The 23373-nt window shown below is 40.1% G+C and overlaps 1 protein-coding gene across 1 annotated transcript in view; it reads right to left on the bottom strand.

The window, feature by feature from the left end:
* Positions 1-13288: 13288 nt before the first annotated feature.
* TBX19 (T-box 19) overlaps positions 13289-23373 on the bottom strand; it is a 54960-nt gene continuing 44875 nt past the window's right edge. Inside the window, exons 7-8 of the mRNA XM_006887407.1 lie at positions 16509-16644; positions 13289-13598 (exon numbers count right to left, since the gene is read on the bottom strand). Of these exons, the coding sequence (XP_006887469.1) occupies positions 13304-13598; positions 16509-16644 (431 nt within the window). The 3' untranslated portion in view covers positions 13289-13303. The remainder of the gene's footprint in view (positions 13599-16508; positions 16645-23373) is intronic.

Below are 23373 nucleotides of genomic sequence, written 5' to 3'. Positions count from 1 at the left end.
TGAGATCTAATAGGAAACCAAGAGGAAACAGTTGTTTTCTACTTGGGAACTTTGTCAGTATATGAGTGATACTGAATTGTGATTGGAAGCATGAACTTTACCTTTGACAATAAGCAAGAGATAACAGAGGACAAGGCTGTCCCTTGCTAGATATCTGAACCTGCTTTTTTCAAAAATGGGAACAAACATAGTACCTATTATACACAAAATATTTGCATACCAATGTTCTTTTTTTCTTTTTCTTAACTTTCATTATCTCAGCTGCGTAGAAAGTGACTGAAAGAAACATGGCTTTAATCAGGTACACTATAGTTTTTGTGTTTTGCTTATTTGTTTTTGGTGAGAATAATTTGTATTTAGAATTAGCCAACTAGACTCAGTTTAGATGATCACAATTTTGCTGGAAACATCCAAAGCATCATAGTCAGGAGCAAGTCAAACATATGTCTTCTTCTCTCTATCAGGCCTAATCAAGAGGTTGACTGTGGCCACATCAATGTCATAGAGCTTCTTTACAACTTGTTTGATTTAGTGCTTAATAGCTTTGACATCTACAATGAACAAAAGTGTGCTGTTCTGTTTCCTTCATGGCTGACTCAGTGGTCAGGGGAAACTTGATAATGGCATAGTGGTCAAGCTTGTTTCTCCTGGAGATGCTCTTTTTTGTTTGTTTGTTTGTTTCATTATTATTATTTAAAATTAATAATATTATTAATAATTTTAATGACAATTTACAGACATTTTGCATTTCCATTCATTCATTGTTGCACTTTTATCCCTGACCAACCCTCCCTTCCAGTTCTTCTCTTTGAAAAGTAAAAGAAAAATTCTCTCATTGTTATACAATCCCTCCCCTCAAATCCACTCCACTATGCAGCCTTCATTCTGGACTCCTGTCATGACAATAATACCTAATCATATAGACCTTTTAAACAGATTTCTCTCTCATCTGTTTCAATGCTATATACATAATTTATCCCATCTTTCTCAGTCTGCCCCCCAACCCCTATGTCAGTCCCGTTTTACAACAGTGGTACTATGCAGTATTTGTCCTTTTGTGACTGAGATATTTCACTCAGCGTAATGTTCCTGGAGGTACTCTTATGAGGATAACAAATACTCTTAGTATCATTATTTATGTCAGCCAAAAGGTAGGACTAAGCCAAATCAAATGTTCACCAACTAATATATGAACAAACAAAAACATGGGGTTTATCCACTCAATAGGATATAATGTGTCAACAGAAGTAATACATTATTGATGCATACTACATACAAATGTGCCTCAAGAAAATTGTGCCAAGTGTAAAAACAACAGTCACAAGAGAGTCTATGCATGATTACATGTATTTGAAATGTCCAGAAGGAGTTACTCTGCAAGAAGGAAAACAGGTTACGGCCTGCTAGGCCTGGGGGGGTGAGGGGAAAGCAGGAGAAGAAAGAGGGTGACTGCTAATGGGCATAAGATTTATTTGGAAGATGACTAAAGTATACTAAAATACTTTTTTTTAAAAAACGCACTGAATTGTAAACTTTAAATAGATGGACTTTATGGCCTGTAAATTATACACCAATGGAGGCTCATTTGTGAAGCTTCTTGGATTGTGAGAGGTGAGTTCTTGTTTTGATTGATGGTAGGGTGTGGACTGCTAGGTTGTTTTTATTCCATTCTCAACAGTGTGTGAGCTGATTGGATTTGCTGGATTTGGCTAACAATAGGCTGCGGACTAAAAGCCTCTTGTTTAGAGCTAATCAGGGCCTGCAGCTGTGGGCCAGAGTATTTAAAAGTCAGTTGGGCCCCAAGGCCTGGCCTTTGAGCATAGTGTTAATTGTGTTTGGTATGAACATTCTTCTACGTGATACAGCACTGGTCTGTCAACTCTGGGTACTGAGGGAAGTTGGAGTTTACTCTGATACTGAACACTGTGACACTGGTGTGTCAAACGCCATCATGGTTACCCATGGTGGACAGTGTTTGGTGGAGCTTCCAGACTGAGAAAAGCTTAGAAGCAGGAGTGGCATCCACTTCCTAAACAACATGCTTCTGGAAACTCTATGAACTTACAGAAATGACAGTAGTTATAGAACAGGTGCAGGTCTTTTGTTCATAGGGTCACTATGAGTCGTGTTCAACTCAATGGCACTTAATAATGACAAAGAACATTTAAAAATAGCACCTACTTTACAGGTATATTAGAAGGGTAATATTTAATTATGCATGTAAAGTGCTTAACACAGTAACTAACATATGATAAAAAATAAAAGCCACCTCACTGCTATCAGCAAAGCACAACAACATTCAAGACAGAGAAGAATTCTCAGGTAGGGTTTCCTAGGCTGTAAATTCTTATGGAAGCTGACAGCCTCATCTTTTTCTCAAAATAGCTTCAAAGCACCCACTTTTTAGTGAGCAGCAAAGTTCTTAAGCCACCCACCAGCACAGCCCCATGACATATAAGTGTGTTCAATCAGTGTTAGCAGTTATGATTAGCACACAGTCCTCCAATTTCAACATGCTGACTTGTTCTCAAATAGCACCAAGTGTGAAAGAACATTAGCAATGGCATTTAAATTGAGCTGCAACAAGCTTGCCCAGATCTTAACCAGATGCTTAACCATTTGGGCCACCCAAGGACTCTAAGAGTGGAGTCTAAAAATATTCAGACAAAAGAAACATTGCCCCTGAAGAAATAATTTTCCAAACCATAACCTTGACAAAAATACACACAGCTGTGGGGTTCTTTTTAAATCAAACAAATCATTTTGTTCCCTTGTGTAAAATGCTCACACAGTTCAAAGGACTAATTCTATGCATTCTAGAGCTTACATATTGAATATCTACCATGTGCCAGGCACATGTGCAAGGTGTTGGAAAAACAGAGATGAAGTCTCTGACCTCAAGTCTAAGCAAGGCATTAATCCATCATCTTGATACAATGATACAAATCATTAGTGTAACTTAATAATTCACTGCCAAGAATGACTGCCAGCACTGCCAAGAGCTCAATTTAAAAGAAATCCATAAAATGGACCTGCTGGCACAGAAGTTAAAAGAATAGCTACTATCCAAAAATTTAACAGTTCAAGCCCACCCAGCAGCTCCAGGGGAAAGAGAACCTGATAATCTGCTTCCGTAAAGAAAATTCTGCCCGACAGTTTTACTCTGCCACGCGGGCTTCCTAAGAACTGAAAAACTCAACAGCGTCCAGCAACAAACCACAGAGACAAATCTACATGTCAGAGAATTCCAGAGACTGTCCTTGCTCCCTTCATGGCTCTGTTGTTTTGTAAAACACTCATTCTCCAGCATCGTTAGTCCACGTCTCAAAATTAAAACTCTTTTTAAGAATTACCCATTGTTCTCAATTCACATTGATGTCTAGTTCCTACAAGCAACACAATGCCCAGACTGGAGGGAGTTCTCCCAAGTTATCCAATATATTTCACTCAATTTGAACCACAAGAAGCCAAGGTCTAGATCGGAATCTCTTTCCTTTTAAGAGACCATTTTATTCCTAATAGAATTTGCCCAATCCCTCCTCAGCAAACTTCAACATTCATTTCCTCTCCATCTAATGAGTATTTGGGAAGAGATACCACCATCTCATTCTTTTGTATTAAGCTTGATTCTCCAAACACTCATTATGCACTTCCCCACCATCCATCACTCAAAAACACTCTTCCAACAACAAAACAAGTCTACCCCAAAGGCTTATTGACTCAGAATCTATTAGAGTTATCAAGGTTTGTTGAGGCAAGAGGTTGTTTGCAAAACATGGACCATTAATACTGAAAGTGCCAAGGATTCATTCAAGCAGTGCAAGCATGGGTTTGAATGGCCGCCAGCAGGTTCCCAGTGCACAAATTACAAGAAGGTCTTAGTGGATCTTTAGTTGAAGGAAGCATGCTACAAAAAAAAAGTCTTTCTGTCATTGGCTTCAGCAGTATATTTGTCTGTGGAGAATTGTGAGTTAGAAATATCTTTAATGATCAAGCAGTTCTTTCTGGAAAAGTTCATGTTGTTATTGTTGTTATGATGTGCTGTGGAGTCACTTGTGTCTCATAGCGACCCTATGCACAAGAGCCCTAAACCCTGCCTTATCCTGTGCCAACCTTACTGTCTCTGACACACCTATCCACATTACCCCAGTGACTGAATCAATCCATCTCATTGAGGGTCTTCCTCTCCTGCGCTGTCCTTCCACCCTCCCAAGCATAATGTCCCTTTCCAAGGACTGGTCCCTTCTTGCAACATGCCCAAAGTTTGTCAGATGAATTTTCAGAATACTTGCCTCCAAGAAGCACCTTTTCCAGGATGAACTTGTTTGTTCTCCTAGCAGTCCATGGTATATTCAACACTCTTCTCTAGCACCACAGTTCAAAGGTATCAATTCTCTATCCTCCCTAGTCATTGTCCAGCTCTCTGATGCATAGCAAGCAATTGCAAAGACTTTGAAAAGTCCTGTTTGTCAAGGCTTGTACCTGGCCTTGTACAATTGGTCATTTTGACTTGTCCTTGAAAACATTTTACATCTGACACAGATGACCATTCTTTTCTCTTTATTTTGTTATACTTCTAAGGAAGAAGTTTCACAAGCAGTTAGGTATTCAACTACTAGGTGAAAGGTTAGCAGTTCCACCCAGAGGCATCTCAGAAGGTAAGCATGATGATCTGCTTCCACAAGGTCACAACCTTGAAGCTCAGGGAGTGGTTATACACACATGAGCTTGTTGACAGTAGAAACGGACTTGGCCTCAACAATGATACCAAAGGCAGAAAACTCTTAATAAACACACTCATGTGCACACAAGTTATGAGACACACACACAGAGTTACTCCTGCAGGACTTTCCAAATATTAATAGTCCCAACATAGAAAGTGAATTTCAGATTTTCCCAGGTGGACAATGAGAAACCAACTTCTTACTCCAATCTCAGCTTATTTCTACCTGGCCTCAACCTGACAAGCTGCTCTAGCCCCCAGATTGCCCAGACTCCAGAGCCCTGTCAGTAGTCTGTGGCGCCCACCACCCTTCCCTTGTTCTCATGCCAGTGAGAGCAATGAAAGGGTGTGAGGTCAGTGCTCCCCAGGCCCCTCTGCACCTTCACCTCAGAGACTAAGTACCATTCTCTTAACTAATTGTGATGCCCAAAAATATGTCAACATGGCCAGGCTTCTCTGGTTTGGTATCTGTGTAATTATGTGAAGTGGCAGTTATGTAATGAGGGCATTATCCCCTATGAAGTGGTCTGCTCAGCCCGTATGAGTGATATGATCGGCCCTGATCCTCTGTAAAATGATGTGAGTGGGACACAACACCCTCAGTATGTATGGCAGAACCCTACTCTGATGTAAGGGAAGCCTTTGATTTGCACTGAACATACAAATGGACTCTGGAAAAGATATCTTTCACTTCTCTGGGTCCTGATTTGTCACCCCTGGTTCTTTGGACTTAAGCTTGTAACTTGCCATCTTGCTGATCAGCTTCTAAGGCCAGCAGCCTGTCCGTCTTCTCATATGGCACTCTTGGGTTCATTAGCCCCCACATGAGAAGCCCCTAACCAGGTATCTAACTCAAAAACCAGAGATTTGACAATTTCTACAGGTTCATGATCCATTTCCTTGGATTCAATCTCCCCCTCTCATTATGCACATGCATACTCATACACACATACATATAACTTCTCTGATTTTGTTTTTCTAGAGAACCTAGGCTAAGACAATAATTATTCCTAGAGTGATAGTCTCAGAAGTCCCAAAGGCAAGGTTTCCCCACAGAGAACTGGCATCTTTACAATATTTGTGTGTGATAGAGAAATAGTACTCTAGGGATATCCCTTTACTTCTCAAGGACTGAGGCAAGAATAAGGAAAAAAATGTTAGTGCTTGGTTCGAATCCTCCAGATGCTGTGCTGGAGAAGGAGGGGCAATCTTCTCCTGCACCAGTCAGATTCGATTTGGCGGTACACACAAAAAATAATAAATAAAAAATTTTAAAAGGGGAAAAAATGTTAGTGCCATATTATTACAATCATCATCATTATTATAATTATTTCCCTCCAAGTTCTATGAAGGATTTATTCTCATTATTACTACTTTCTACCCCCATCATACAGTTCATCTCCTTAGCTGGTTATGATAGGATGTTAAGAGGAGGTTGAAATAGTAAACCAAACCATAGGATGCTGTACCAGCTAAAGGCTTTCTGAAAGCTGTGTAAGCCAGGCAACCAGCAGAGACTGCACGCTGCCCTCCAATCTTTACCTTCCCCTATATACTCTTTATTTTATTTAGGGTTGAAATCTGTCCAGTGGGAGGGGGATGGAATTCTCATTCTTATGCAGGAGGAGAGTATATCCATTTTAGTAAGTTCTGGCCAAGTGTTGTGAGGAACCTCTAAGAAGGTTGCTAAATAAGCTGTCCCATCTGGAAAGTGGGTTGTCTTTTTGCCCTCCTCTCTTCTCCTCTCTTTCTGGCAGCCTGGAGTGCTCTTGTGATGACTGGCACTCCAGCAGCCAGAAAGAAAGACGAGGGCTGAGAATGATGGAATAGAACAGTAGAAGAAAGAAATCATTGATGACTTCATGGAGCCATCACACACATTCTGGCCTGACTAAAGCAGGAGTTCTTTTTTTTTTTTTTTATTAAATTTTATTAGTATTAATGAACATTTACAGGGATTTTGGGTTTTCATTCCTTCATTGCTGTACCATTCTCTCTAACCTCTTCCCCAGTTTGTTCTTCTTCCCCCGCCCTAAAGCAGGAGTTCTTTTATAAAAGATAACGAATGCCTATGTTTAAGTCATGTTTTGAATTATCTGTTACAGGCAACCAAATAGAATCCCAACTAATCTTGTTACTACAAAACCTCAAAAACCACAGGAGCTAATAAGAGGGTTCTGCCTCCATAACCCTAAGTATCCACACCTACTCTATGATTTCTCTAACCTTCTCGTAGTCCAAATATGAGCTAAGGACTGGATGGGAAACCTCTGGTAAAAGTTCTGCTATTGGTGTGGACAGACACTAGTCCTGGACACTGAGAACTTGAGCCATTGGGAAAGGGGAGTAACATGACCTTAACTCATGCCATTTTCAGCACAAGAAACCCCAACACTGATCTCTGTTCCATGACGCCCACGCTTTCTGCTTAACAGACCTTGCCAAGAGCCAATGAAAAGTGGGTAGTAGGTTAGAAATGGTTGGAGAAAATGGAAAAGAAAAGGAACTCAATTAAGTCCCCTAATTCAACTTAGAAGTGACCAATTTCTAAGATGTTTTGGTTAACTCAACTGGGATGTAGTCCCTCTTTTGGTTTCTCCACAGTTTCACAAGATAGATTTTATATTTTTCTGATATTCACCAAAATTTATTCCAGGGCTTGAGGGTGAAGAATGAGTAACAGACATCTACAAGGCTTCAAATATTTTTCTTAATTTTTTTAATAACTTGGAAATGATTGTGTGGATGGCACAGGACCAAACAATGCTTTGTTCTATCATATAGGGTCATTATGAACCAGAACTGACTTGATGTCCCCTAATAACAATATTATTTGGAAGCTGGAATCCACTTCCTAAACAATATACCTTTGGAAACTCTATGAACTTTGATAAATGTCAATGTTTGTAGAGGAGCTTCAAGCCTTTTGTTCATAAGTCACTAAGAGTCATGCTTGACTCAAAGGCAATCAACAACAATAATAATAATATAACCTTGCTTGCTGAAAGTGAGTTAATGCAGAAGATCAAAGAATATAGCCTTCAATATGGATTGCATCTCAACATCAAGAAGACAAAATATCTTCACCCCTGAATCAATAAGCAACATCATGTTGGCTAGAGAAAAGATTGAAATTGTCAATAATTTCATGTTACTTAAACTCACAATCAGCACCCTTGGATTGATCAAGAGATTAGCAGACATATTTCACTGGACAAGTCCTATCATGGACCTTTCCAAATTATTGAGGAGAAAAGATACCAATTTGAATACTAAAATGTGCCTTTGCTAAGATCTTTCCCATCTGAGCATCTGGGAGCTGGACTAATAAATAAAGATTACAGTAAAACAATTGATGCCTTTGAGTTGTGGTGTTAGAGAAGAGTACTGAATATCCCATGGACTTCCCAAAGAACAGATAGGTCTTAGGAGAAATGCAGTCAGAGTTTTCCTAAAAGGTCAGTATGTAAAAACTTCATTGCACATATTTTGGGCATGTGGCTAGGAGAGGTTATTCCATGCAAAGGAAAATCATGTGTGGAAAGGTAGAGGGTGAGTGAACAAGAAGAAAGCCCTCAATGAGATTAATTGACACCTTGGCTGCAGCAACAAGCCCCAGTGTGTCAGGGATGATGAGGATGGCACAGGATAGAACAGAGTTCAGACCTGTTGTTCATTATGAGTTCTGAAAGACACTGAATCAAAGACATCAGAGTTATCTAATGCATTAGATATCCTGTCATTCACTAAACTGACATAATTTTATTATTCCTCCATTAGAAATCAGCCTTGAACTTTATGGGGGGCAAAGATTGGAAGTAGGGCCTCTGCTGGGTTTCTAACACCAAATAGAGATCCTTTATATAGAAGTCAAGTGCCAGATTGTATGTTTAAAACATCAGATTTCGAATTGAGCATCCTACAAGACTGAAGAGACATAGTCACACCAAACTCAGCTGATGCTTGTGTGAGTGCTTTTTAATATCACCTGAGCAATATTGTTGTCATATGTCCTCAAGTTGGAACAGACTCATAGCTGACTTTCCACTGGGTTTTCAGAGGCCATAAATTGCATGGGAGGAGATTCCCCATCTTTGTTCCACAGATCAACTGATGAATTCAAACTACACACCTTTGAGTTGGCAGGACAACTCCTTATTCCTTATGCCACCAAAGTTTGAATAATATAAAGGGAAACAAGAACAAAGGCTATCTGGAACCTTGAAAAACTTGTAAGTGGTCACCAGTGATAAAGCAATTGCCCTCTATCTGCCTCAAACAACAGAGAAGGTAGGAGATCTAAGAGCTAAAGAAGGAAATAGTCTGCAGCTCTAATGGCCTCCATAAACTACCACCCCCACTATCATGAGACTAGGACCATTATTGAACATTATGGTCAAGGATCCAACAGATGGAAGAAGAAGAGAATCATGCAACAGAATTTCACTCATGTGGAAACCAGACTTATTGGATATGCTGATGCCAAGCAAATCCCTGAAACTAATACCTTTAAATAATCTTTAAATCTTACAGTAAAATCATCAAGAACTAATCATTAAACTCAAATTTAGCCCTTCCTATCCATAAAAAAATTTTGCCTTAAGCATAGAAATCTTGTTTTTGTGGGGGTTTTTTATATTGTAGTAGTAGTAGTAGTAGCAGTAGTAGTAGTAGTAGTAGTAGTAGTAGTAGTAGTAGTAGTAGTATATGTGTATACCATCAAATTGGATCTGACCGGTGCAGGAGGAGTTTGTCTCTCTTTCTCCAGCAAAGCAGCTGGTGGCTTCGAACCACGCACCTCTGGGATGGCAGTGCAGCTTCTTGCCACTAGGCCACCAGAGCTCACCTAGCATAGAACTCTTAAAAGCAATTATTTGTAGGCACCTAATCTGACAACAATTAATCTAAAACACAGACGAGAACTTTAAGTGGCAGAGGTCAATGACAAAGAAAGAATATGGGTAAAAGTAGTGACAACGGTGATAGTGTGGCATATGTAATCAGTGTCACTGAGCTCTTCATGGAGAAATTGTGATAGCCACAGACGTTATACATATTGTGTATATTTGGTTGTGTATATTGCCATAAAAAATTTAAATGCATATTTATTTTAAAGAAGAATGATTTTTTTTTTTCTATTCTATGCCTCTGGCTCAGAAAACTACAGAATCTTGATCAGGGAGTCTTCAGGAAGATAGAAACTAAAGATAAATGTTCTTAGATCTCAATGGACAATATACATGCTAAACATTTGGTGCTTGACTAACCATCAAAAAGAATGATGGGGATTCTCGGAACCAAGATGGTTCCGGTAAGAGACGTGGCATGAAAACCAGGAGGTTCAGCAAGCCACGTTGAAGCAGGCCACGCAACTTATATACACCTAAATATCCAAACAGTTGACTGCTGGTCATCAATATGGACTGAGGCTCAACATCAAGAGGATAAAGATTCTCGAAAGAACATGGGTTTGATCCCTTTCCTAAAGGTAACCTTAACACTGAGTTTTGCTCCAGACCTGAACCTTGAACCCAGTTTCAGAGACAAGAGGGGAATATAACTGCCAGCTAAGCAAGTGAAGGAGGATGGAGCTTCATGGTTCAGCCAGCCATCCCCACTGGACTCACCTTGGCAAACACTCTGCAGTCCAGAGGGCAGAAAATATCAGGAAAATATCTTTTCACTAAACAAGAAAGCACAAAGTGTCAACCCAGGACCACCAGTATGGTGTTAAAGTCAGCTCCCCTTCCTCTTCACATCCACACTCCTATTCAGCATGAAGAAGCCAAAGAGTCTTTGCCCTATTCCCAAATGAGAAACCCATAAGTGAATAAGACAATTTCTTTGTTAAAAAAAATAATCACCATTGGACTATGCTCACCATTACCCTGTCTCCTCTGGTCCCCACTGGATCTTTCTCATTTCCTTCACCCACTCCTCCCACCCACCTAATTGTTCAGCCCTGTGATTTCATCCCTGCCCATCCTCGCTCTTCTGCTCCCAACATTCAGCCTCCTGTATACCCATGCATGTTTTTCACAATTAAAAAAAAGAAGAAGAAGAAGAATGATGGAGAGGCTTTTGCCTGCCCTGCAGGGGCAAATAGAGGCAGCAATAGCCTACAGATCTGAGAGAATGAGAAATGACCACTTTTTAAAATAGATCAGTATACTAGTTTGCAAAGATGCTAATTTATTAATATCGTAATGGCCTCTAATGGCATCACAAAAGGACCAGGGAACAGTCCTGCCTTCAGGACATGTTGAAGAGGCAGCTTTTGAAAGCACAGGCGTGTGGGTACATTATACTAAGTTATTCACATACCAATTAGTAGGCTGTCCCCAGGCAACACCGAGTAGAGTCACCAAGATGACACAACTGCAGTGGCATTGTTGTTTCCAGAGATCTGGATCAAAAAATAAATAGCCAAAAATACTCAGGTTCACTTTGGGGTTCTTTGGCAGAGCTGTTCACATGTTAAAAGAATCTTCTCTGTAAGAAGAGTCAAGGCTAAACAATGCTGCGCTGGAATCCTTCAGGTGAAGACTTGAAGTAGGTGTTCAGTGGCTCAGCTTATAGAATTGTGGTGGAAGCAGTTGAGTCACAGCTAGGCTCCAAATAGAACTTCAGTGACTCCTTCAATGATGGCCCAGTAAGGGCAGTCTAGTGACAATGTATGTCCTCCCAGGTCTGGAAACCTCACTCCCACAGTTACTTAGTACTTACACTTGTGGGCAGCAAAGTTGATGAAATTAATCATCTTACTGGTTACAGAAATGACCTTGGCTAGAACAGATGCTAAAACTCACTAGAGACGAGGTTTCCGGCATATTTATCATCCTTGTTCTCTAGTCCAGACAAAGAGTTTCCCAAGCTAGATATGCAACCACTTTCTGCAGCACTTGTTTGGAATGCAGACTCCTAGATTCTAGTTCTAAACACGCTGATCTAGTAGAGTGAGGTCGTATCCAAGAATCGATCTTTAGTGAGGACTTTAGAGGATTTCTGCACAGGAGAACCATGAATTGATGCTTCGGAACAATCACTCTAGCACATTCTTCTCCATGGATCACTCAGAACTGGATGTAACTCAGATGAAGAGTCTGAGTCAGCACTTGTATGTTGGTCTCACCCCCTGGCATGTGTCTCTGAGCTCTGCTTCCCATTCAGTCCCATGACTGTCCTCTTGTAAACACATACACATGTCACAACAATTCATCTTAGCAAACATTTATTGATCCCTTACTCCAGGTAAGCATGATGGTAAGCGCCTCAGGTACATATGAAAGCTGGGTCTCAACTCCTAAGGAGCTTACAGTCTACTGGGAAAAAAGGCACACAATCAGGTAACAAAAATGCCAGGCAGATGAGTTGAGTATTGTAACAGAGGTTAAAACCAAGAAGGAACAGAGAACAGGGAAAGATCAAATACATTCAGGCAGAGCACATGTGAAATGTAGGGAGTGGCATTTCAGTAAGTTCCTGGAAGAAGGGAAGGATTCACACAGGTGGAACTGGGGAGGAGAGGAACACTCCTGGTATGCTGAAGGTATAGAGGTGAGAAAGGTAAATGTGTGGTCAGAAAAGAAATATGGCTGCTGAAGCAGACATAAATAATGTGTATATATTTTACATATGTATGTAAAAGGGTTAACGATATTAAAGGAGTAATAGAAGGAGATACAGCTAAAGGTGTAGTTAGAGGCAGAATACTAGAGGACTTCTCCATAGTAAGGAGAAATGACTTTATTCTGTAGGCAGTAGTGAGTCATTGGAGGTTTCTAAACAAGGAAGTTGCACGACCTCATTTCAATTCAAGGCACACTGCTCTATAAAAATTTTTATTAACTCCATTTTTTTTTCCAACCTTACTTGGTGGCTCACAACCTCTCTTGTCCTCACTGCAGAAGCCAAGCTGGCACAACCTATAGTTGTGCATTCTTTTTAAGGTGTAGTCTTAGTTGGGGTAAATTAGGAGCTCATCTACTAAATTGGCACTACATACACAGAACAGGAAGTAACGAGACCTTCTAGAACCATCTGCAAGCAAAGGGAAGGCACAAAGGAAGGTATTCAGCAAAGTGCTGTTGCTTAAGGATGGTGTGGATAATCTGGGGAGAAACAGGGTAAAAGAAAATGTGGCGAGAAGCCAGTGACAGACGATCCTTGCTATTACTGTTCTGCGGAGTTCTCCAGAACACTCTTTTGGCTAATACCACACCAGCCTCGCTCTACCTCAGCCAGCAATGTGCAATTTGGGTGCCTCACATTTTCCACAGTTCTTTGCATTCCACAAATGTCTGCAAAGACTCAGTAAGTACCATTTTACTGGCAAAAATAAATCTTACAAAGTAGGTGAATTCACAAGTCCTCAACTAATGAAGATCCATTACACTTGACATGTCCAAGCTAACCCAGCTCTCTGTAGGACTTCTGGTATATCTAACACATCCTGCCCTACCCTCAGCTCTTGGGGAGTAGGGAGACCCTGCCATCGGACTTTCTGGAATGCAGTAGATAGGGATTCTAAGTCTCTACAGATAAAATGTTCTCTGCTGGCATCTTTCCTAAGGACCCTGCTTAACTGTCCAAGGAGGAAGGAGAATGGCGCCCACCCCCACCCAGCCCACCCCAGCCTGAGAAAGGATGGGAGGCCACTGTCGTCCAGGTGGACACGGCAATGCTGGTCAGTGAGGGCTCCCCTAGAACCTCCATGCCAGCCGAAGTGGATGCTTGAGTGGAGAGCACAGAGTGGGGTGAAGGCATGGCTGGGTTACCCAGGAGAAAAGTGCCGGTGGAGCCAGAGTGCACTTCCGGTCCCGGCCCAGCAGGGCCCGCGCTGCTGTTGCTGATGGTCCACAGGCATGGGTAGGGGCTGCGGAGACAGAGAGGGAAAGAGGGCGAGAGCCATGCACATTGATGGAAGGGCACAGGTCAAGAGGAGGATGTCTGATCACAACATTAGCATTAAATTCACTCCTTAACCAATCGTTAAGTGAGACCCTCCCTTGGTTTTCTGAGACTATAAATCTGTAGATGGTCCATGTTTCCAGTGGAACAGCTGATGGATTGCAGCCACAGGGCCAATTTGTTAGCACAACAACATATTAGCTCTCAGTCACCAGAGTTCCTTAGCTTTTCACATTTGCTGACACAAATTGGCACTGTTTTTGCACAACATTCAAGGGAAAGAGCAAGGTACTGTATATTTTGCATAAGGCAAGTTGACCTGAGATGATGATTCTAGTGCCAGTCCTGCTGGGTTTTAAACACACCCTTTTTTCCTCTCACAGGCCTCCCTTGCCACATATGTATATGTCAGATGGACAAGGAGGACTAGGGAGGTATTTGGACTGTGCAATCTGTGAGGGCCTCTCACGGCCCAGCAGATAATAGCCAGTATGTATTGTGTCAGAAAATCTGGGTTTGACTCTACCACCTATGAGTCATTGCTCGAACTATTTCCTACCTCTCAGCCTCATAATGTCAAGGTTTGGAGTGATAATTAAACAGACCTCACAGGAGTTGTTAGGAAGATTAAATGAGAAAGGCATATGCAGGGCCTGGCACATGGCAGATACTCAGTAACAGCTGTAGGTATAATTAATTCTTCCATTCTATAAAGTAGAAACACATTGTTCCAGGTTTCCCTAGTAGGATGGTGTAGGAGTTGCACCACTTTGTTTGACTTCTCTTGTTCTATAGCACTGGTTCTCAAATTTGGCTGTACCTCAGAATCACTTAATAAATTTTAAAGAATGCCCCAAAATCCCACAGCAGTCAAGTCAATTAAAAGGTGTGGCTACCCTATAGGACAGAGTAGAAGTGCCTATAGGGATTCCAAAGCTGTAACTCTATAGGAGACCAACACATCTTTCTGTAGAGTAGCAGCTGACAGATTCAAACCACCAAACCTTTAGTTAGCAGCCAAGAGCTTTTACTGATGGCCAGAGATTTTTATTTTGTCCATGTAGTATGCATCTGGTTATCAGGATTCTTGAAAGCTTCTAGCTGGTTGCAGTATGCAGTTTACACCGTATTCTAGAACGCTGATGGAAATGACTACAGTTGAAACAGGTAGAACAATCCCCAGGTCTACAAATCTTTGGATGTTGCTACATTCTGACTTTTGAGGGATCCTGCGTTGCTTGATGATGGCACTGACCACATTTGCTTTTCTCTAACCTTTGTATGCCATCAGGAATCTGTTATGTACACAAATGAGGAAACCAGGGGTAGCAACACCATCTCTGCTTTATGCCATAGACCAGATGCTGTAGATGCCCCTGCACTGTATGAAGTCTGCAGAAAACCATCCACTTAGCCTTTCCCTGAGCAGACAGGTCAGCTTGCTGGCATGCTGACCTCGATCTCTAGAAGAGACTCTTCCAGCAGCATCTTCTAGAAGATCACTTCAAGAGCACTAATGCCTCATTGACCAAAGGAAAAACCACAGGATTTGCTCACACTACTTACCATAGCCTTCAGAAAGCTTTTCATGCCTCTGAGTTTATGTTGCCTACATCAGTTAAATAAAAATTTTATCTTATTGATGTCTTTGAGTATTATATACAACTTATGTAAAGTATCTGATACCACACCTGGCACATAATTATTTAATACCTTCAGAAACTGTCCATCTTCATTCTCATATCATTTTCCATCACATCCTAATCATTGCTTTTCCTCTTACATCCTCTAAACTAACACAGCCTGACAGAAATAAAATGTGAGTCAGGCAAGGAGGAAATAGAGCAATCAGAATGGAGATAAGCAGGACTCTGGCACATTGTAAAAATTATAACTGATACCTTCAAACAATCTGCATAAAAATTGTTAAAAGGGGAACCTACTCTGCTCTGTACGTTTTCACCAAGAACACCATAAAATATTATTCTTTTTTAAATATGAGACCCACATATGCATTAAAAGAAAAAAGAGCACAAAAGTAAATTCATTTAATCATATTTTGTATAAGCAAAAATATTAAGTGTAAAAATATATACATGACATTTATATCTTTTCTTATTAACTCTTCAAACGTCTGTGTGCATTTTACACTTACAGCTCTTCACAATTTGGATGCACAGCATTTCAAGTGCTCAGTGGTCATATGTGGTTAGTGGTTGCTGCACTGGACAGCGTGGCTCTGGAAATGGCGGGTCACAGCAACATCAGAAACCCCTAGGCACTTGTCAGACATGCATAACGACCGCCATTGTCCTTTTCCCATGCCACTAATCAGATTTTAACATCATCTCCCACATGATTCCACTATCTATTAAAGTTCCAAAAGCCAAAGTTGAAGCTCTGGGTCAAAACCCATCATATTCTCCTGTCTCTTTTCTAGTAAATCATCTTTCTTCTACTCAAGTCCTATCTCTTCAATTTTACTCTTTTGAAACATCGGGAAAGGAACAGTCATGACGTATCTATCTGCTGTCACCACAATTAGCAGTGGTTCTGACTAGTTTAGGACAAGTCATCTCAAGTTGCAGTGTCTTTTCCCTCTTACAAAGCTACTAAAAAAAGAGGATGTAGCTAAGCAGGTGCTTGCCCATCACTTTTTCTAGGAATGAAGCATCTGTCCTTATATAGTCATCATTACTTCCCCAAAAGTTTCTGTCAAGTTGATTCCAACTCATTGCAACCCCTTGCATCTTGGAAATCAAAACAACAGCTCAGACCAATTCAGCTTACAGACCCAGAAAAAATAGTGAACTAATGACCCCAGGGCTAACGTGGACCCCTCCCAAGAGGAGCAAGGTTGTGGTGTTTGTCTTACCTCGGTCCTGGATTGATGGGCCCATTGGTGTGTGGTACAGACAGGATGCTGGCATGCGGTGTAGAGGATAAAGAGGTCCAGCTCTCAGGTCCTGAGAAAACTTGCAGATTATCACTTGAGCTTTCTATCAAGTTCACTTTAGGGAAATAACAACAGTTCAATTTATGAAGTGTGTTGCACACATAAAGATGGTAATCAACAGCCTTAGCCTAAGGGCAAAATGTAACCATGGTTTGTGCTACAGGCACCAACAGTTTGAAGGAAGCAGGAAGGAGGGAAGAGTTTAAGTTTGTTGAAGGCCGCATAAACCAGGTGCTTTTCTTATTTTAATTGTCACACAGCTTCTCTCCATTTTGGAGATGAAGCTCAGAGAGGGGAGATTATTTTCCTTTGTGATAGAACTATAACCCATTCCACCACATTGGGGTTCCTGGGGGATGCACATGGTTAAGTTCTCAACTATTAGCTGAATGGTTGATTGACTGAACTCACCCAGAGGCAACATGATAGACAAGCCTGGGAATTTGCTTCCAAAAGGTCACATAGAACACCAAAAACCCCAGGGAGCAGATCTACTCTGCACTTGTAGGACCTCCATGGGCTGGACTTCCATGTCTCTCAAGCAGCTACCAAACTCCCTTTTAAAAATAGCCCTATATCTCAATATTGGTTTATTAACTGAACAGATGCACTGCACTAATGCAAGATGTTAATAATAAAAAAATGTTTGCGTGTGTGGTGGTAGTGGAGATTATTGGAACCCCCAGTACTCTCCACTGAATTTTTCCTGTAAGCCTAAACCTGCTCTAAAAATAAAGTTTATATTAGAAATAAAAACTAAAAGAAAGAATGGATTGCATCAGCATGCGCTCAGGCCCTACCTCCAGGCCACTAGTGGCTCAGAGATTTCTGAGATCCATGTCCCTGTTCTTCTTTTCAAATGTCTCCAAGGAGATTTCAAAATCTACCCACTAAGACTGTGTCTCATAAGTATTAGAGGTTTTGATTGCATAGATCATGTATATGCAATAGGCAGAAGGAAGCGAGAAGGGAGGCAAGTGAAGGAGACACTATAACGTATATACCTGGTCATGTCACACCTTTGGTGACTCGCAGACTTTTCATGATCTAACACTTGCAGCCTCTTCAACCTTAGCTCCCACCTCACCTCTTCTTCCTCTACATTCTGTTTTGAATCTGTCCCCAGGCAGCCTGGGTTCTTTCATCTTCTGTGGCTTTGCTTCCTCTTACCAGCTAAGGTCCTTCATCTGCTCTGCGGCATTCCCACTCACTCTCACCCCCAGCCATCCTTTTCTGTTCATCCTTCTGGGCTCAGTTTTCACCTTAACCTCTCCAGGTAGCCTTTGCTTCCCCAACCTGCAGATCTAGCTGCTCTTTTTCCTTCAGTCCCCATGATACCTTGATCTGTGTACTTTATACTCTTTCTCAAACTTCAATTTGCATACAAATCACCTGGGGATCTTGTTATACTTCAGATGTAGAGTCAATGGGTCTGAAGTGGAGCCCAGAGTCTATGCTGCTAACAAGCTCCCAGGTGATGCTGCAGGTCTGAGGATCATTTCATAGCACTCATGTCACCGTATTCTGATGATTTTATGTCTCTTTCTAGCCCTGAACATTGTTCCTCACTATCTAGAAGTACTTTATGCGCTGACCACAGGGAAAGACCAGGAAGTAGAATAAGACTGATTGGGTATTGTTATCATTAAGCTGTATAATCTCTCCTACAAGCACTTGTCAACATTACAGGGAGCAGTAGGTTAAGAGACGCAAGAAGTAGTTAGTGACCCAGCAGAACAGTGCTGCAAATAAACAGATCAGGACATGATGGAAGCTAGGAGGCTGGAATCTCAATACCTTTCACTATGCAACAATTATGGTTGTTGTGTGCATAGGAGTCAGAACAGACCCATAGCTGACATTCCATCAGGTTTTCAGAGGCAGTAAATTTCATGAGAGGAGACTGTCCATCCTTCTCCTGCAGAGCAGCTGGGGGTTCAAACCACATGCCATGGGAAGTGCAGTACAGCTTCTTACCATTAGGCATATAGTTTGCTTATTTATTCTATTTCATGGTCATCTTCTCATGTTACGTTATAATCTCCAGGAACAAACCAAAAACCAAACTACAGTCATCAAGTCAATTTGAATTCATAGCAACTGTACAAGAAACAGTAGAAAAATTTCCTCCCTTGGAGAAGTTAATAGGATCAAACTGCCAACCTTTGGGCTAGCAGTGAGTGCTTGACACCAAGCCACCACTGCATTTTTTTTCATATGTTTTTCTAATATTTTTTAAATGTCCTGGCACACAGTTGGCTTTCAATTAATATTTGTTACATAAACAATTGGGTGAAAATCTAATCATTTTATATTTTCATTTCTCCCTTCCTTCATACAAATCTAATAATCAGGCTGTGTGGCAGGAAGTGGCACTACACCCAAAGTACTTTGGGGGAAATACTGTTATTTAGCGATACCGCCAGGGACCCCTTAAGCTCAAGTGGGAGGGATGTGAGGCAGAAGGAGCCGCTTGAGTGAGGCAGAGATGGCAGTTCTGGAAGGGAAAAACAGGCTTCCTGGTTTCCCATTCAGGTACTTTAGGGGAATCATTGTTGTTGGGCTCTTTGCCCAAGAAGGGAACACAAATATACAGGTCCTTCACAAAACATTGCCATACTCTGGATCACTATCTAGTGACACTGACCTAACATCAAATAAGAAAAGACTCACATAATGTCAAGAAAGCAGCAGTCTGCTTCAGTTTATCATGAAAAAAAATAAATAAAATAACCCTTCTCCTAAAAAAGCAGACCCAATGAATACCTCAAAACCAGAAGAAATATGTTGCTGTGGAGTTATTTGAACAGCTACAGAAGATGCAAGTGATGGAAGAAACAATTAAGAACACAAATACTCCAAAGACAACAGTCCAGAAGAAATATATTGGTATGAAGAGTAACTTGAACACCTATGGGAGAAAATGCAAAAGATGGAAGAAAAAATTAATAATAAAGAAGTACAAGAACTTAAAAAATCATCACAAGACATGGTACAGCCAACACTGTACTAAAAATAACAGAAAAGCATAAAAATGCAATCTAGAACATTAAGACCAAAATGGCAGAAGTGTCCAACACACTGGTAGGACAAAAAAAAATACAACTGAAGAGATGAAACCAAGAGTCAGTGAGCTGGAAGACAAGAGTCTTACTGAAAGCATACTAGAAGTAAAATCAGAGATGAGATGTAAAGAAAACGAATCATGTGGGATGACATCAAAAGGAATAACATATGTGGGACTGGAATTCCAGAACAGGGGAGTGACAGGAAAATCACGTACTAGAAGAAAACTTCCCAGGTATTTTGAAGAATGGGGAAATCTATATTCAAGAAGCACAATGAACATCAAATAGACTAGACCCAAAAAAGAAAAACATCAAGACATATTATAGTCATATGCTCCAAATTAAAAGATAAGAATAGAATTGTAAACACCTTCATAAAATGGAAAAAGAATCTTATCCTACAGCCTCTAGAAGAAAAGAAATTCTAGGGACAAGAGCTGAAATCAATGAGCTAGAAAACAGAAAAATAATTGAAACCATCAATAAAGGCAGGATCTGGTTTTTCAAAAGTATCAATAAAACTGACAAGCCACTGGCAAACTTAACAAAAAGGGGGAAAATAGAAGAAATAGATAATTCGACTAAGAAATGATAGAGGTGGCATCATAAGTGAACCAGATGAAATTAAATTAGTAATATCAAATATTATGAAAAGCTATACTCAGATAAATTAGAAAACCTAGAGGAAATGGACAAATTTCTTGAAACTCATGTCCTACCTAGATTGACAAAGATAGATATAGAACACTTGAGCAGACCCATCACAAAAGAAGACATTTAAAAGGTCATAAAAAGATTTCCCATAAGAAAAGTCCTGGAGCAGATGGCTTCACAGCTGAATTTTACCAACATTCAGAGAGGATCTATCACCAATTCTACTTACACTATTTCAAAAAATTGAAAAAGAAAGAAAAATCCCAGAGTCAGCCTATGAAGTAAGCATAACCCTAATATCAAAACTAGGCAAAGATATTACCAAGAAATAAAACTATAGGCCAGTATCTCTCATGAATATAGATGCAAAAATCCTTAACAACATTCAGCCAATACAATCTAAAAGTACGTCAAAAAAATAATTCACCAGGACCAAGTGGAATTCATAACCGGTATGCTAGGATGGTTCAACATAAGAAAAATAATTCATGTAATTCACCATATTAACAAAGTAAGTGACAAGAATCATATGATCTTAGCAATTGATGCAGAAAAAGCATTTGACAAAATCCAACACCGCTTCCTAATAAAGACACTCAGCAAAATTTGAATAGAAGGGAATTTCCTCAACATAGTGAAAAGTATATATATATATAAGAAACATCGTCAATGGAGAAAGAAAGAAAGAAGGCATTTTGCTTGTGAAGAGGGATCAGACAAGGATGTCCACTGTCACCACTTCAATTCAATATTGTAGGGCAAGATGTCAAGAGAAGGAAATAAAAGGCATCCAGATGGGCAAAGAGAAGGTTAAACTATCGCTATATGCAGATGATATGACAGTATACAAAGAAAACCCCAGAGAGTAAAAAATAAAACAAAACTGTTCGAGTTAGTAGGCCAATTTAGTAGAGTGGTAGAATATAAAATCAATATTCAAAACTCAGTGGGATTCCTCTACAGTAACAAAGATAACTCAGAGAAGGAAATCAAGAGAGCAATACCATTTACAATAGCCAACCACAAATTGAGATACTTGGGAGTGAACCTAAGTAGGGATACAAAAGACCTACACAAAGAAAACTACAAAACATTTCTGCAATAACCAGTAATCTAAAACAAAATAAACCAAAACAACCTAAAGAAATGGATAAATGTGCCCAGTTCATGGATATTAATATGGTAAATGGTAAAATATGGTAAAAATTACAATCCTATCAAAAGCAATCTATATGTTCAATGCAATCCCAATCCAGATACCAAATTCGTTTTTCAAGGAGATTGAAAGGGAAATTGTCAAGTTTATTTGGAAAGGCAAGACATCCCATATTAGCAAAACACTTCTGAGAAAAAAAATGAAGGGAGAGGCATAGTACTCCCTTATCTCAAAACCTACTACACAGTGGTAGTGTCCAAAACAACATGGTACTGTACAATGACAGGCACATAGACCAATGGAACATAATTGAGATCCCAGAAATAGACCCAGCTATCTATGGTCAACTGACAAGGAAATCAAAGCTATCAAATGGATAAATTATAACCTCTTCAACAAATGGTGCTGGCAAAACTGGACTTGCACTTGCAGAAAGCTAAAACAGGATTCACATCTCACACCATACACAAAAATCCACTCAAGGTGGATCAGAGACCTGAGAGTGAAGCCTAAAACAATGAAGTTCATAACAGACAAAGAGGGAAAAAGCTTAGAAGGCCTCGTCTATGGTATAAAGAGACTGCCAAATACATTCAGAAATGCACAATCTGAAGAGGATAAAATTGATGAGTGGGACCTTCTAAAGATTAAAACTTATTAAAAAGCATTTTCCAACAGGGTAAAAAGAAAACCCACTGACTGGGAACAAAAATTTGGCAATACCAACTCAAGATAAGAGTCTCAAAATGAAAGTTTACCAAATACTCCTGGACCTCCAAAAGAAAAACACTGATAAACCCAAATACAAAATGAGAAAGAATTTTCAGAGGAAGATATTAGAATGGCCAAAAGACTTATGAAGAAATGCTCAGAATCAGTGGTAATAAGCAAAACTACAATGAGACACCATCTCACTCCAGTAGCAGTGACAAAATTTAACAGGACAGCAAGTAATAAATGTTGAAGATGATGTGGTGAGATAGGAACTCTTATACGTTATTGGTAGGATTGTACAATGAATGCCACAACCACTCTGGAAGGAAGTTTTGTGCTTTCGCAAAAAGCAAAACATAGAAATTCCATATGACCCAGCTACTCCATTGTTTGTAATATACCCCAAGCAAATGAGAACTGAGTCACAGAGACTTTTACACCAATGTTCAAAGCAGCATTATTTACTATCATAAGAACATGGAAACAGCCCGGATGTCCAGCCACAATCGAAAGGATTGTGAAATTATGTTATATTCACACAATGGAATACTATGCAGCACACAGAAGCAATGGTTTTGTAAATCACTACCTAATTTGAGAGGGATTGGAGATCATTACACTAAGTGAACTAACTTAGTCCCATAAGAAAAATACTGTATAAAACCATTATTGTAGAATTAATATTAGGATCCAAGGGGGGTGGAAGCACAGGGATAAGGATGCCTGAGATGGGGTTATAAATCATAGGATTGCACAGTTTGATGTTTGAAAGGGTGATGGAAATGGGAAAGAACTTGTGTGAAAAACAATGTAATCGAATTTTGTAAAAAAATCAATATAATTTTTTTTAATATGGTAAAGAAAAAATCTAATAATTGGGCAAAATCTTGAGTATACATTAAGATCAAGAGATATAAGACACCATCAATTAAAAGAAAATGTGCAATCTTAAAAAATAAGCAGACTATAGAAGTTATTAGGGATGAGCTTGCATGCCTCTGACTGACTCAGTCTAGGACTAAACACAGAGGGATCCAGTTCTCCAGAGACCTGTCTAACAGTGGTGCCCAGAAATCCCTGGGCAGGCATGCAATGGTGCTGGAGAACAGAGCCATGGAGAAGGCAATGAGCTGAGCATTTCCAACCCGAGGGCGCACCATATTTGACTGTTACGAGATGCAACTGAAACTAC

Source organism: Elephantulus edwardii, unplaced genomic scaffold (genome assembly GCF_000299155.1).
Source record: "Elephantulus edwardii isolate Elephantulus edwardi_28Jun2011 unplaced genomic scaffold, EleEdw1.0 scaffold00057, whole genome shotgun sequence".
In the NCBI taxonomy this organism is placed as follows: Eukaryota; Metazoa; Chordata; class Mammalia; order Macroscelidea; family Macroscelididae; genus Elephantulus; species Elephantulus edwardii.
Note: the sequence above shows the minus strand (reverse complement) of the source record. Positions and strands in the feature narration are given on the sequence as shown.